The 14,541-nt window shown below is 27.9% G+C and overlaps 1 protein-coding gene across 6 annotated transcripts in view; it reads left to right on the forward strand.

Moving 5' to 3' along the window:
* LOC107448205 (uncharacterized) overlaps positions 1–14,541 on the forward strand; it is a 53,438-nt gene that overhangs the window by 25,107 nt on the left and 13,790 nt on the right. For all 6 annotated transcript variants that reach the window (XM_016063318.4, XM_016063320.4, XM_016063319.4 and 3 more), the window contains exons 12-19: positions 177–310; positions 926–985; positions 3,434–3,489; positions 4,645–4,864; positions 6,774–6,843; positions 7,782–9,482; positions 11,016–11,092; positions 12,812–12,950. In XM_016063318.4, coding sequence (XP_015918804.1) covers positions 177–310; positions 926–985; positions 3,434–3,489; positions 4,645–4,864; positions 6,774–6,843; positions 7,782–9,482; positions 11,016–11,092; positions 12,812–12,950 — 2,457 coding nt within the window. The remainder of the gene's footprint in view (positions 1–176; positions 311–925; positions 986–3,433; positions 3,490–4,644; positions 4,865–6,773; positions 6,844–7,781; positions 9,483–11,015; positions 11,093–12,811; positions 12,951–14,541) is intronic.

Genomic DNA, 14,541 nt, shown 5'->3' on the forward strand with positions numbered 1-14,541 from the left:
TATATTTTTTTTTATTATTATTGTATTGTCACTGTGATATATTTTTGTTTTACGGTATTCTCTTTCTTATGCTATGGTATTTCTCTACTATAGTTTTACAAAAATTTTAAGATCTCACTCACATATATTATCCCATGTGATTATTTGTGGTGATAGTTTATTCATTTTATTTTTAGACCAACACCCTTTAAGCGGCAATGCAAAAGCCTTGGTAAAAGCGTGTGAAACAGATATGCAAGAGATTGAAGTGTGTCCAGATTGTTTTATGCACAGTGTTATCCGCAACAAATACTGGTTTGCTGATGTTTGTGTAAGCAGACTTTATCTTCTTATATTTTTAATATTTCCAAGTTCTTATAAGTTAAACTTATTTAATAACAAATACATTTTGCATTGATGCCTAGGATAAAAACCATAATAAATAGTTGTTTGCTGATGCAAACTTCATCTTCTTATATTTTTAATGTTTCCACGTTCTTTAAACTTATATACCATGTTCGTTAAACTTATATACCACGTTCGTTAAACTTATATAATAACAAATAAATCTTGCATTAATGCCTAAGAAAAAATATTTTTCAGCCTAGCAATTTTTTTTTATGTGTAAAAGTATTATGTTAAGTATAATTTTGTATTAATGCCCAAGATAAAAACCATAATAAATAGTTGTTTGCTGACATTTGTCTTAGCAAACTTCATCTTATATTTTTAATATTTCTAAGTTCTTATTAGTTAAACTTACATAATAACAAATAAATTTTGCATTAATGCCTAAGAAAAAATATTTTTCACCCTAGCAGGGTTTTTTTCTGTGTGTAAAGTCGATCTTTTATGTGTAAAAGAATTATGTATTTTATTAATCCTACCTAGATATTTTGTTCTGTCAACAATTTTATTAATTATTGTTATTATTTTATAATTTCAGAGAAAGCCTCATCCTCTTGTTTGGGCAAAACTGAAAGGTTTCCCTTATTGGCCTGCAAAGGTAATTTCCACCCATCTCTATCTCTTTGTAATGTTCATAATTTATTTGCAGTGTTAATATCTATGTTGTGAACTATTAAAGGTCAGTGTGGCTTTATTACAATTTCAAATGCAGAATTTATTTCAAACACCTATAAGGAGTGTGAACTAACAATTAAAAAGCCATGTAAAAGAAAGTTTTAATTTAATTTTTTTTAAAAATTGAGATTTCTCAGAAATTTCTTATTTAATGATATAATATTTTGCTTAGTCATTTAATTTCAAATATCTGTTAAGATAAAAGACAGAAATAACTGTCACTGAGTGACTTTTATTAGAAAGAGTCAAGTGCATTTGGCAACATACAGTTGATTAATAAAACAAGATAACTCAAATAATCTCAAGAAACTGAAGCACTACGATATTACTTGTTTAAAAAAAACTTGCCTTCAAAATATGCAGATGGAAATCTACTTTAATTTCCATCTGCATATTTTTGAAACCTATGAAGTTTTTTTATCAAGTAACACTAGATTCATTTGGCTTAAAATTAAGCCGCAAAGCAGGCTAACAGTTAGAATGAATGCTGTAAAATTATAGATTAGAAAAATGTAAAGTGGGGATTGAAATTATGTAGTTACCCACGTTTAAAATGTGTTTGTACAGTAGTGATTAACATGATAAAAATAAATACCTAAAACAGTTTAAAAAAATTTAATGTTGAAATGTCTTATAGATTTAAAAAATTCTCCCGCAGCTATAGGTTATTTTTCGTTAAAACTAGTAAAAATGCATTTATTCACTCTTAGTCTATCATTAGTTCTTAATTATTTATTTGAAAATCACCAATATTTAAACGGAAAACTTCTTTAAAAATATAAATATTGAATTCTCATAATCTGATGTCAATATCTTGTGCCAGTATCATAAATACTGATTAAATGTCTATTAAGCAACTGCTGTCTTCATGAAGTATGCGGATTATTTTTTTATTTTTTTTTATTAAGGTTACAGAGAATCTGGTGCCATGGGAATGTTAAACTGAGATATCAGACTCACAAAGATTTGTACCAATCGAATTCGAAAAATTAATTGCATTTGAGCCTTGCTTGTTTTGTATCTCGCAATACTTTTTTAAAAAAATAGTGTGCTATACTTCGTTTCACCTTAAGTTGGAACTGCAGGGAAAGCTAGGAAATGTAATACTGAGCCTTTGAAAAGTAGTTCTTCACTATTTTGGAATTAATTGCAGTTTAAATGCATGTACAAACATAAATAAATGTTGTATAATAAGAAAAGTTTTTATCTTGAAACATGAATTAGAAGTTTTTCATGTTTAAATGTATTTAACTTATAAATACCTTCTCAGTAAAGCGTATGTACAAAGAAGAAGGAGGTGTTTAGTTTGGCACTGAATTAGTTTTCAAGTTCAAAGAATTGGCGCGTTGGCTATGTTTTAACACTGGTCAGCCAGCTCTTTCCATTCTCGCTTAATTGTCTTTTTTCTTCGCATAATTGTTCTTTTGTTTTGTTTTTTATTAGTTATTACCTATTTTTTTGCATTAATTGTTAATTTCCTGCCTATGTTGACTTTTCCTTCCCCCACAAAACACCAATGTGGGATAAATTAATGTACATTAATCTAACAAAATAAGTTCCATATGAAAATAAATATCTGAAACAAAGTATTTATGCTCATCTATGCATTTCTTTTTTTTACTTAGATTTACAAAAAAGAATATTTTTAAATATAATTTTTTTTTTTGTTTAAAATTAGTTTCGCTTAGTTAAAAAATCATAATAAGAAAATCTGTTTTTTTAAAAATCATAATAAGAAAATCTGCTTTTTAGAAACCATAATAGGAAATCAGCTTACAATTAGTATCTTAAAATAATAATTATTAGAAATGCTCTAAAGAAATCTTGTTCTGTTCTGTATTCTGTTCAAAATTTTAGTAAGATTCTTGGTTTTGGATGGGGGAAAAAAATCGGCATTTCGTTTTTTTTTTTAAACTCCAAAACAGGCCACTTTCTCTCCTTTTTTTGCGACCTCATTCCCCAACCGACTTAAAGAATAACCCAGTTTCCATGACAATGGCTGTAATCCGGTCTTCCTGCCCTTCTCTCCAGTGCCTACTTAGGGTGTAATGAAGTATAGACTACAAACTATGCAAAAAGTAGTAACTGCTCTACAAGCTACGCCAAAAGTAGCAACTAAAGTAGTTTTATTACCCATAGTGTGCTACCTCCAACCACTGGTTTTGTACTATTTACTTTGAGTTTTCCTTCAACTAAACTTATGTTTTTAAAATATTATTTCTTAACACATGAAGCATTGAAAGCCAGTTGCTACATTATTTTAATAATAATGCAATAAAGTATAGCGCCTGGTATTACTTACCCTATCGTTTCAATGTTATTTTCAAAATGTTCAAAATCTTGTTAACAAATCATAGCATTTTCATTTCAGGTTGTTCGTATTCTAGATGGCAATGTTGATGCTCGTTTCTTTGGTGCTCATGATAGGTAAGCAATTACAAATAAGTTCTAGAATTGTTGTGTTTAAAAAATGGTGCTGAAAAACAGCTACATAGAATTATATTGACTCTTTATTGCTTATTTGGTGCTATTTATATTTGCTGTTTAATATTGTTTAAAATTCTACCAAGTCTGAAATTTAGATAATATGACACCAAGTGCGTTTTTAAAAAAAATTTCTACTTATATTATTATCTGTGTTCAGAATTTTTTTGCTATTTTGTTTCTATACGTGAAATGCTGTTTAATTGACATTTTTATAACACACTATTAACTATAGTCTAATTTTAATGTAAATGCAGACCTGCCAACTCTCAGGCTCTTGTGTCCACTCTTAGGATCTCAGGACAGCAAAGTATTTTCTCAGGCTTTTTTCTGAACTATATGAATTTTATGTCCCAGGTGCACTTTGAGCGCTGCCCAGAAACTCTTTCTCTCAAATAAGTTATACTGGTGTTCGAGTGTGTTTAGTTCATCGTTGATTCCTTTTTAAAACTTTTTTTGAATTAAAATGTTTACTAAACTTTATAAGGCATTCATGTTAAAATGTCTATTTCATGTTAAAATAGCTAGCTTTAGAATGTTTTCATTCTTTGATGGGATTGATAAATAATAATGTAAAGTTAAAGGCAAAAAAAGTAATGCCTACAGTTGTTGGTAAAGTTATTGCTGGTGATATTAACCATTCCTTACAATGGCGTGATCAGTGATAAAATATTAAGCCATATAACGAAAATTTAAAACTTAATTCTGTACTACTTTCTTGTCAAAGCAAACTTCGAAGAATTTGTTGACTGAGAAATAAATTAAAAAAACTTAATTATATAAAGTTTTTAAAAATTGCTGTATCATCATCTCAGTCTGAGTCATAAATTTTTAGGAGTAAAAAATTTGTCAAATTTATTTTAAAGAATGTGTAAATTCTTATCTATTAATTTTTGCCTATTTCGCTATATCAGAGTCACCAATAGTATCAAGCTTTTTTATTTTCTGAAGTTGGCAGATCTGTAAATGATAGAAATAGTGTGGGACATGCAATCAAGTGTTTTCCAAAATATAAAGTGAACTTGTTTTATACTTTTTTTATTTACTTGATGCAAAAGTTATTTGAAATAACCTAATATCTTTAAAAAATATTTTTAGAGCTTGGGTTCCTATAACTCAGTGCTACCACCTTTCAAAGGAAACACCCACTACAAGTAAACCTAAGAAGAAAGTAAATTATGATGCTGCTTTAGATGAGTTAAATGTGCATGTCCAATTACTTATCCAAAAATTTGGTAAATTTGACTATGCTTCATCCCGCACAGTGTTTGATCCTATGAATAAGAAACTAATGTACCATGGTGTTGATATTGATAAGGTGAGAAACATATTGTTAAATCATTTTGCTATATTATCAAAATATAATATATGTTTTAATGAGTATATTAGTTCTTGTTCTATTAATATAATCTCATTTATTATATTTTATGATTTTGACTCTTTATTTTCAGTTTAAGTTCAAAGAATTACTCTTAATTGTCAACTATAATTACAATGAAATTTGGTTGTGGGTTATGTTTCTTAAAATTATATTTGTATAATCTATAAATGACTCTTAATATGTGATAAGAGTCCGCAGTGACAGTTCGTTAGATATCAGTGTTGTGTGTCAGCACATGTAAACCTTCCTTAAAACATCATGTGTCACTCTGTACATAACTATGATCCATTTATAGCTTACCTCAATATAAATTATGAAGATTGAGGTTGAACATAATAATCTTTACTAATTATTTATTGCTTTTAACTAGGAGTTAACATTTTATCTTTACTAAGTATTACTCATTTGTGATATACTATTCGTTTAATATTTACCAATTGAAATATATTGTTAAAACTGTAAAATAACGAAAAAATTGAAAATTTCTTATTTGTACCCAATGTTGATAAATTCAGCAGTAATAAAGGTTGTTGCATGGCATCAATTATCAACGTCTCACAAGTAATTAAAATTCAATGTAATATCTCATCAATAATCGAAAGCAAAAACTATTTCAGATAAATAATATAAAAATTTACTCAACAATTTCAACAAATTTTATGTGGTTAGATTAGTTATATAACTAATGCATTTATTTAGTTCTTTAGTTGCAATTTAAAATAGGGATATTGATATGAAATGTGTGCTGCTTAGTTCGGTCACCTGGCACACATCCCAATGGTTAACCAGCTCTATCCATACGTTCAATAACATGTGTCTATCAATATCCATCATAGCAACAGTGAGGCCTTTTTGCAATGTTGTTGGCAAAAAAAAAGTGAACAACCTGAATACAGTTTGATCTAATGGTGTGCTAAGAATTAATCTTAATAGTTCAATGGCCTAACCTTAAATATACAAAATAATTACAGCAGACGATATTATAACTCTGAAAATCAAGCACATAATGTACTTACTTGGAATAAACTTACCTTTTTCTAACCAATTCGGATTCTTGACCTCCAAAATATGGGAAGAAACAACAATTTGGAAAAAAATAATCTCATTGATTTGGTCAAGAGAGCTGTCAATAGTTTGAATCCTTTAATGTTAATTTTACTTTTTGCATATTTTTCTACATTTTGAGAACTTTATTAATGAACATTTTGCACACAATTATGAAATCCGTTTTTCAAAGATAATTCCGAGCTAAAAAATTATTAATTATTTTTTTGTTTTATTTAATAATAATCTAAACATTTTGAATCACGTATACAAGTTCTTACATCATTTTGAAATAGTAATTTTAAATAGCAAAATACAAAATTTTAAATCTATCTAATAGTTCTTGCAAAATCAAACTTTAAACATACAGCTTTTTTAAAATTTTAGAACTCAGAAACTGTTTGACTGATTTCTTTCAAATACTTTACCAATGCTGTATGCCACACTGCTGTAACAAATTTTGATAGAAACATGCTATTGAACATATAGACAGAATTGGATTATCATTGAGAAGTGTGTCTGGTGACTAAAAGTGCTCACATTATATATCCGTAGTATGTACCAAACTTGATAAGTGTTTGTATCTATCCATCCATAACCTATCTTTGTTATATACTTTTAAATAAACAGAATTTTAAAACTGGATTAATCGTTTACGTTAACCCGTACTTCAGATATAGATTGTTTGAAGAAAGAAAAAAATTTTGTTTGGTCTGTTGAACGAACAGCAATTTTATGTTGTAATTTTAAACTGATTTAAATTTTCTCTCACTTGAACTATAATTTGATATTTTACTTGCAGGTAGATAAGGAAGAAATACCTTTCGATGCTTCAGCTGCCAATAGCAAAGCATTTTGTCCTTCTCCTACAGGTAGTAAATTGTTTATCTTTCGAATAATCATACCTGAAAACTTTTATAACTATTTAGAATACGATTCTGAGTCAAGCAGTTTTTTTACACAATTTTTTAATAAATATTAAATCTTTTCCTTTTATAGGATTGTCAAAAACCATTACCTTTTTATTATCTTTAATTATTGTAATATTTTCCCTGTGCGCCTTAGTGAAAAAAGTAACATTTCAATGTTGTTGTTTTTTAAATAGTAAATTCATATAAAATTTTATTAATATTAGATTTATACTTATATAGAATTAAGTTGTAAAAAAAATCTTAAAATTGCCCTGATTTGAATTTTATTAATATTATAATTCTTGAACTTTTGATAACTGATAGCTAGTTTAGAAAATTGGCAGTTCTGAGTTTATAATCATACGAGAAAACAAAAACTGTACTTAGTGTTTGCATGTAAATTGCCTTAAGAATTTTTAATCAATATCTTTCACAAATTAAATAGTATAACAAAATATTTCTTTAAATGCTTCAAACAAAATTTTTACTTAACACACTTTTTAAAAGCAATATCATAATTAATAATTGTTTGCTAATACTAGGATTAATTTTTCAGTATGTATTACAAAGTAATAATGAGAATAAAAACGGTTACAAAATGTTAGTTTAAAAAATCACTTTTCCCTAACTTTACCTGCATTTACAGTATTTATTATAGTTAATTATACAAAATTTTGCAAAAGAAATTGAGTCAGCTTAAAAGTTTATGATCAGTATTTCTCTTAGTTGTACACGTGTACTTCACATTTGATATTGACAAAGTCAGTAGTAGAAAACTTTAAAAAAAGGGAGGGAAGCAGCTTAAAGTCTTAAAAAATATAGATTCTAATATTTATAGTAGCTTTTCTGAACTATTTTATTAATTGAAATGCATTTAATTTACTTATATCATTTTTCAGGTGAAAGAAGAATGAGCTTAGATTCAAAGATGGATGTTGATCATTGTGAAGAAGCTTCTTCAAATTCAATGTTTTCAACAGCTGAAACGCGAATCGCCCGAATGCTATCTTGTGAAGATGAAAAAGAAATTTTAGATTCTTCTAAAGACAAGACTGAAAATAAAACTCAAGAAACTACTAGTGGAAAATCTAAAGATGATAAAGAAAAGGATCTTTTTCTGGATGATCCACCTAAGTCTAAGCCTACGTCAAACGTACCCCGTGATAAGCTTGAAATGGCACTGGAGCGTATTAAAGGATATGTTTCATTAGATACAGAGGAAGAGAAAGAAAGCAGCAATAAAGAAGATGAGCCAGATAAGTCTGAATCTGTTAAAGAAACTAATGTATCTTCTGAAGGAACTACAAGTATTTTAGCCAATTTAATGAAAGCTAAAAGTTTACCAAAAATTGATTTACCAGATATTCCTGCAATAGAGGAAGAAACTACTACAAAAGAGAAAGAAAGTTTTTTGGATATGTCAAAAAAGAATGATACATTTAAGTTGCATCTTCTTGAAACAATCAAAAAAGCAAGATCTCGAGCTGCTGCGGATGATGAAGAGGATGAATCTGATATGGAAACAGATGAAGAGGATTCTGATAGTGATTCAGTCATAGATGAAGAAGGTAAAGAAGTTATAGAGGAAAACGAGTCTGATGGGCATGAAGATAAAGAAGTAATTGATACAGTCACTGATGAGGAAGGAGATGATACCGAATCAGAAAGTGAAAATGAATCAAGTTCAGAATCTTCTGAAACTGACATTGAAGAAATTGAAGAGGAATCCGATAAAGTGTCTAAAAATGTTGAAAAACAAGATGAGGATGCTGAAATTCGTGAATCAAATGAAAGAGACAGTGAAATAGTTGAAAGTAGCGAAAAATCTGACATTCCGGTGCATTCTATTACTCCTAAAAAATTATCTCCAGACACTAATAAAAATATTGAAACAAAGTCAACAGAAAAATCTCCTACAGGAAAACAATTGAATGGATCTTTAGAAATTCAAGACAGTGGTGTTGCAAGTAATATAACACTGGGTTTACAGCAGGTATCTGATGCTGATACGCAGAAAGGAATAGAAAGCTCTGAGGAGAATTTAGATGAAAACAAGAATGATGATGTGGAAGATGATGAAGTAATTATTTGCCCTCCTGTTAAACCACCTACACCTCCTCTAATTTGTCTTGATGATGGTACTGAAACAGAATCAGAAAATGAAGATGGCAACAAAGTTACTGATGCTGACAAGATGTCAGGAAAAAATGAAAACTTAAGTATACTTCAAACAACTAAATTAGTAGAAAAACCTTCTGTAGTTCGTTTTTTGAAATTTAATGCAAATGAAGTTTCCCTTTCTAGAGAAAAGATATTTCCTCGATTAAGAGACCTTGCGACACATCGCCGTAACAATAAAAGATCACGAATATCAACATCTAGCTCTGGTGAAGAAAGTAGTGATGATGGTCTTGTTGTCGATCGTAACACAGGTGTTCCTCTTAGAGGTGCTCGTAGAACATTTAATAATTTTAAGAATAGATCTATTTCTGCTTCTAAGTCAAATAGTGTTCCAGAAAGTCAAGAGATGCATGAATCTCCTGCTGATGATCTTGAGTCTAGATTAGATCATAGAAAAAACTCTGTAGATAATTCTTTAGGTTTGTATTATTTTTAGCTATTTCATAAAATTTTATGTATGCATTAGTGTTAACATTCTTCAGTAATATTCTTTTTGTATTTATGAATATCTTTCAGTAACATTCATTGTTTAATTTTGGAAATATAAAGTATTTTTCAATGTTATTCTAATTCATTTTTATGATAATTATTTTGTGGCTTGAAAAATAATGATATGAACATTTAAAATAATTAAATACTGATATTCTACTCCTTGAGTATAAATTAAAAATAAATTCTTCTGCTGTTCCAACAGATATAAATAAAAATTGCGAGATTTTTTAAAAAAGTATTTTTGCTAGAAATTTTATGTAAATACATTATATGTAACATGTTTTAGGTTTATACAATCATCAGGTTATAAATAGCAATAAGATATTTAAAATAAAATTTTAACTTCTCTCCTAATTATTTATGCCTTAAAAGAAGCTTTGAATGTTTCATTTATTTTTATTTGATTAAATTATGCTAACAAATAGAATTAGACTCATTTTTTAGGCCTCTTCACACTGTAGGGTGCGTAGCGCTTTTAAAAAGTGCTTAAAGGTGTTTATTTTCGTTTTTTAAAAGCCCTTAAAGGTGCTCTTTTCATTGGGCGTTTTTAAAAAGTACTTAATTTTCCCTCTTTTAAAATGAGATTTTTCCTTTGCTGTGTTGATTTTCACTTTGAATTATGCAAAAAGACACAGTTCATTCTATTCTATTCAACGTTTTCATGTTTAATTCAACCCCAGTCTATTTCGGCGTATAGTCAGTCCGTATTGTATGAAAATGCCATTCGTTTTACATGCTTCAAAATTTTATGATTTTTGATAATTGTTAAAAACAATGCCAAAAGGTTTTTTTTTTTTTTTACATAACGGTTAAAACTGTCGATTGTCAAAAACTTTACAATCCTGCCTCATTATGATATTTTTTAAGGTGCTTACAAATATTTTTTGAGTGCTTGAAAAGTGCTTAAAAGGTGCTTATTTTTTGTTGAATAATTTGGCTACGCACCCTGCACTGTCATATTGATATATTCCTCTTTGGCAATATTAATTCAATATCAGAAGTTAGAATTTAAGTTTAATTTTTTCTTTTATGATTTTTTAATGTGTTCTTTTTTCTCTTTTCTTTCAATATTAATAATTTATAGATCTTCAATTATCATATAATAAGTGTCTGTTAGTCATTATAATTTTCATTTGTGTACTTAGTAGTTAGTGGGCTTCAAGGTTTTCTTTTACAAAATTGGTGATCCACTCAACTAAAATGGTTAGGAACCTCTGTTCTAAGTAATTTTGCTGAAGTTTTCTGTTAGCTATGCCAACTGAAACTTTGTTTGTTAATGAACCTAGAATTAGTGTTGAATTAATTCTAGGTTCATTGTCATCATCAATTTCGTGTTAACTATTTCAAAAATTTAATAATTAATGAAACTATAGTTTTAAAAACTAATTGTAATATGCATTAAAAAATTATCTTAAATTAATTATTTCAACTATTTTTATATTTATTTAAAATATTTTCAGCTGAAACTTCGTCTGTTAATGAACCTCGAATTAGTGTTGAACAAAGTATGATATCTGATGGATTCAATCAAGAAAATGTAAGTTTCACTTTTGTACTATTTACTTTTCCTACAAGGAGTTCTACAGTGCTAGTTCTCAAAAAAAGTAAAATTGACATTTTTAATTGTTCCCCATTGAAGTTAAGTTGTATGTAATCATTAAACCATCATATATATTTATTTATGCCAAAGAGTAGAAGGATTTCATTAAAAATCACGCAACTATTTAAAACAATGATTTATTGCACACAACTATTTTATTAAGTTTATAAATTCTTTTAAATGTATATATATTTTATCTATAAAAGGCAAAGCTCTAACTCAATCATCACTACATCTCCCACATCCCATTAACTTAGAAATCTGAATTTTAGGCCGTAGGTTCTTTATGAGATAATAGAAAAATTTAAAGTTTCATTTCGATATTTTGTAATCATTAGGATAATTAGCCTAATTTTCAGTAATGCCATATAATATTAGCCTAGTTGACAGTAAAGCTTTTACCAAGATAAAAGTCTCAAATTCAGACCGTGTCTGAAACTAAAGACTGTGATTTAGATCGTATCAGATATAAAGGAAAACTAAAAAAGTTTCATTTCAAGTATACACATCTTTATTTTGTAATTATCCGAGTAAATGGTCCAAAATTGACATTAATACTAAGTAACACATTTATCAAGTAGGAAGTCTCAAATTTGAACCATGTGTTCTTTATGACTTGAATAGAAAAATTAATCAAGTTTTATCTGATATTTGTAATTATTGAGTAATTAGCCTCATTGACAGTTATTCTAAAAAATACATTTTTACCAAGATAGAAGTCTCAAATTTGGACCATATGTTCTTTATAGCAGTGTTTCTCAAACCAATTTACTCAAAGAAACAGTCAAATATTTCAGTGTTTTATCACAGACCAGTGAGATTTGTAATTTGGATTATTGACTTGTAATTTTTACAGCTACAAAATTGTAGCACTTAAAAAATTTTTTGACCAGTTAGTTTCTGTTATTCAAATACTCTCTACAATGAAAGATATTTTGAGCCAAAACCTATTTAAATACAAATAAAATTGATGTCAATTCTAATATAATTATGAATTCTATTATTCAAATAAACAAAATAGCAAAACCAAATTATGTGTAAAATACAAGTAAATCTGACACAAATAAAAAGGTAATACAGTGAAACCACCAGAAAAAAGCAAATCCGTGTAGCAACCACCCCTATTTACAACCACTTTTGGGAGGCAAGGAATTTTTTCCATAAACAAACGTATAGGAGAGACCATTAAAACCTCTCCGAGCGACTGAGCAAACATCTGCACCAAATACAGGAAAGATTAAATAAGGAAGCAGAAAAAAATATCAAAACAAAAAATGTAACAAAACAAATAAGTAGATAAAAATGTATTCAAAATATTTGTGTATTTTAATTTAAATATCTTATTGTTATTAGTGCGAAGCAAACCAGCTGTTTACCGCAAGCGACTAGTATATATTTATTTACTATTTTCCTGTCTTTCATTCGTTATAAGTAGTAGGATGTGCTATTTTCTCTGACTAATGATTATTGAAAAATGTAATCCTTTTATTTTTTTCTAATTTCTTTTATTGTCAAGAATTATTTTGGTAGAAAACTTTGATTTAAAAAAAAAAAAAAAAACTACTGGTCGCAAGCAGGTTTTTTATTTTTAGTTTTTACATTAAAATAAAACTATTTTATTCTTTCACTGCTGACTTGTTTGTATGTGTATTTTAGAGTCCAGAGAAAGGTCCCCTTGATGAAAAAGATATGGAAATAATAAGATTAAAAAAGAAATTAAAAACACTCTTAACTGCCTTCAAGTTACAACACTGGAAGTTAACTCAAGAAAAATTGGAATTAAGGCATAATATGAGTAAGTAAATTGGTTAAATTTTATGCAATTTTGTATTGCTCCATTTATTTCAATCATTGTTTGATTTCTTCTTTTTTTCTTCCGTGGCAGTAAAAACAGTCTCTCAAAATTGTCAATAAAAAGGTGTCATAGAATTTTGAAAAAACGCTTTTTTTTATATATATATAGGAAGAACTCAATTTAGATAAATGAAAACTGATTGTAATTAATAATCAGATTAGGGTACCCATTTTCCTTGCACGATACCTAGGACTTAAAATGCAAATTCAGTGTATATTTGTGATATTTATATGCTGTTATTTCTCAATGTGTACTTAACAACCAAATTCAAATTGTTTATAGCTAAAACCTTTTTAAATCTATCATCGGATTATTTCAACAGTCATATATCTTAACTAAAAATGGGGAATAAAATTACATTAAGCTGCAAATAAAATAGTAAAAATATGCTGAAATATCCATTTAATGATTTAAAGGCAAAAAATTTCTTACCTTAGTATTTTTTCTTAGATTTAATTCCAGAAAGTGAATGAAAAAACTTTTTTAAATAAATTATTCAAAGGTTATATTGTTGCAATGCCATAGGTGACAACTTGTGTGAAGTCTGATATGAATATCTTGAAAATTCAAAAATATTTTCCACACATGCACAATACGAAGGAACTATTTTAAATACTCATATCTTGAGCAATTATTAATGAATTGTTCTCAAATTTTAAAATAATACTTTTTTTTGAACTTCTAAATTGTTCAAAAAATTTTGTTTAATTTTGCTAAACTTATAACAAAGAAACGCCAAATAAAAAAATTTGTTTTTTATAAAAAATATTTAAGCTAGGCTTAGAAAATTTTATACTATTATTGTATGTAGTTACCAAAGTAATTGATACAAGTTTTTTGTTTATTTTTCTTTCATACGATATTCAAAAACAATTTATTTAATTATTTATTTATTGCCAATCCCCCAAACCTTTCAAAGCTTCGATAATAATGGGAATTAGTATTGCTAGTTATGAGAAATCATTTCACCTAAACCTCTAAAGTTATAAAATAATGCTCTAAGTATTTCCTGAGAAATTTAAAAAAAATTCTAAAACAGAAAGTGTCTCTTCAATTACTGTAGGGTAGTGTATGTTGCTACCATAAGAAAAACTTTTTCATCTACTGCCAGCAAAGTTAAAAGCCATGCATCACTATACTGTACTTTTACAAAATGCTGTTTAACAATGGCTGATCCGAAGCGGCAGCTAGTTTGTTTTTTTAATATTATCATGTCATTATATGAGAGACCTATAAGTTACCACAGTTTGGTAAATGTGCAGTATACTGCTTTCCAACCAAAAATTAATTGGGAAAAACTGCAGAAATGGCATGAGAAATTTTATAATTTTTCTTTTAAATAATTTCAATAAACTTTGGAAAAGACAATAAAACTATTGGGTTGTTCGGAAAGTAATTTCGTTTTTTTGGGGGAAATGAAAGACAATTTTCGTATAATGAATAAATATTTTATTAAATCATTTATTGGCCATTCTGGTCCAACACCTTTTGCCATCTTTCTGGTAGTAGCATGATTCCACGCTCATAAAAT

This window comes from Parasteatoda tepidariorum, chromosome 4 (assembly GCF_982258835.1).
Source record: "Parasteatoda tepidariorum strain Cologne lab strain chromosome 4, Ptep-v5.0, whole genome shotgun sequence".
In the NCBI taxonomy this organism is placed as follows: domain Eukaryota; kingdom Metazoa; phylum Arthropoda; class Arachnida; order Araneae; family Theridiidae; genus Parasteatoda; species Parasteatoda tepidariorum.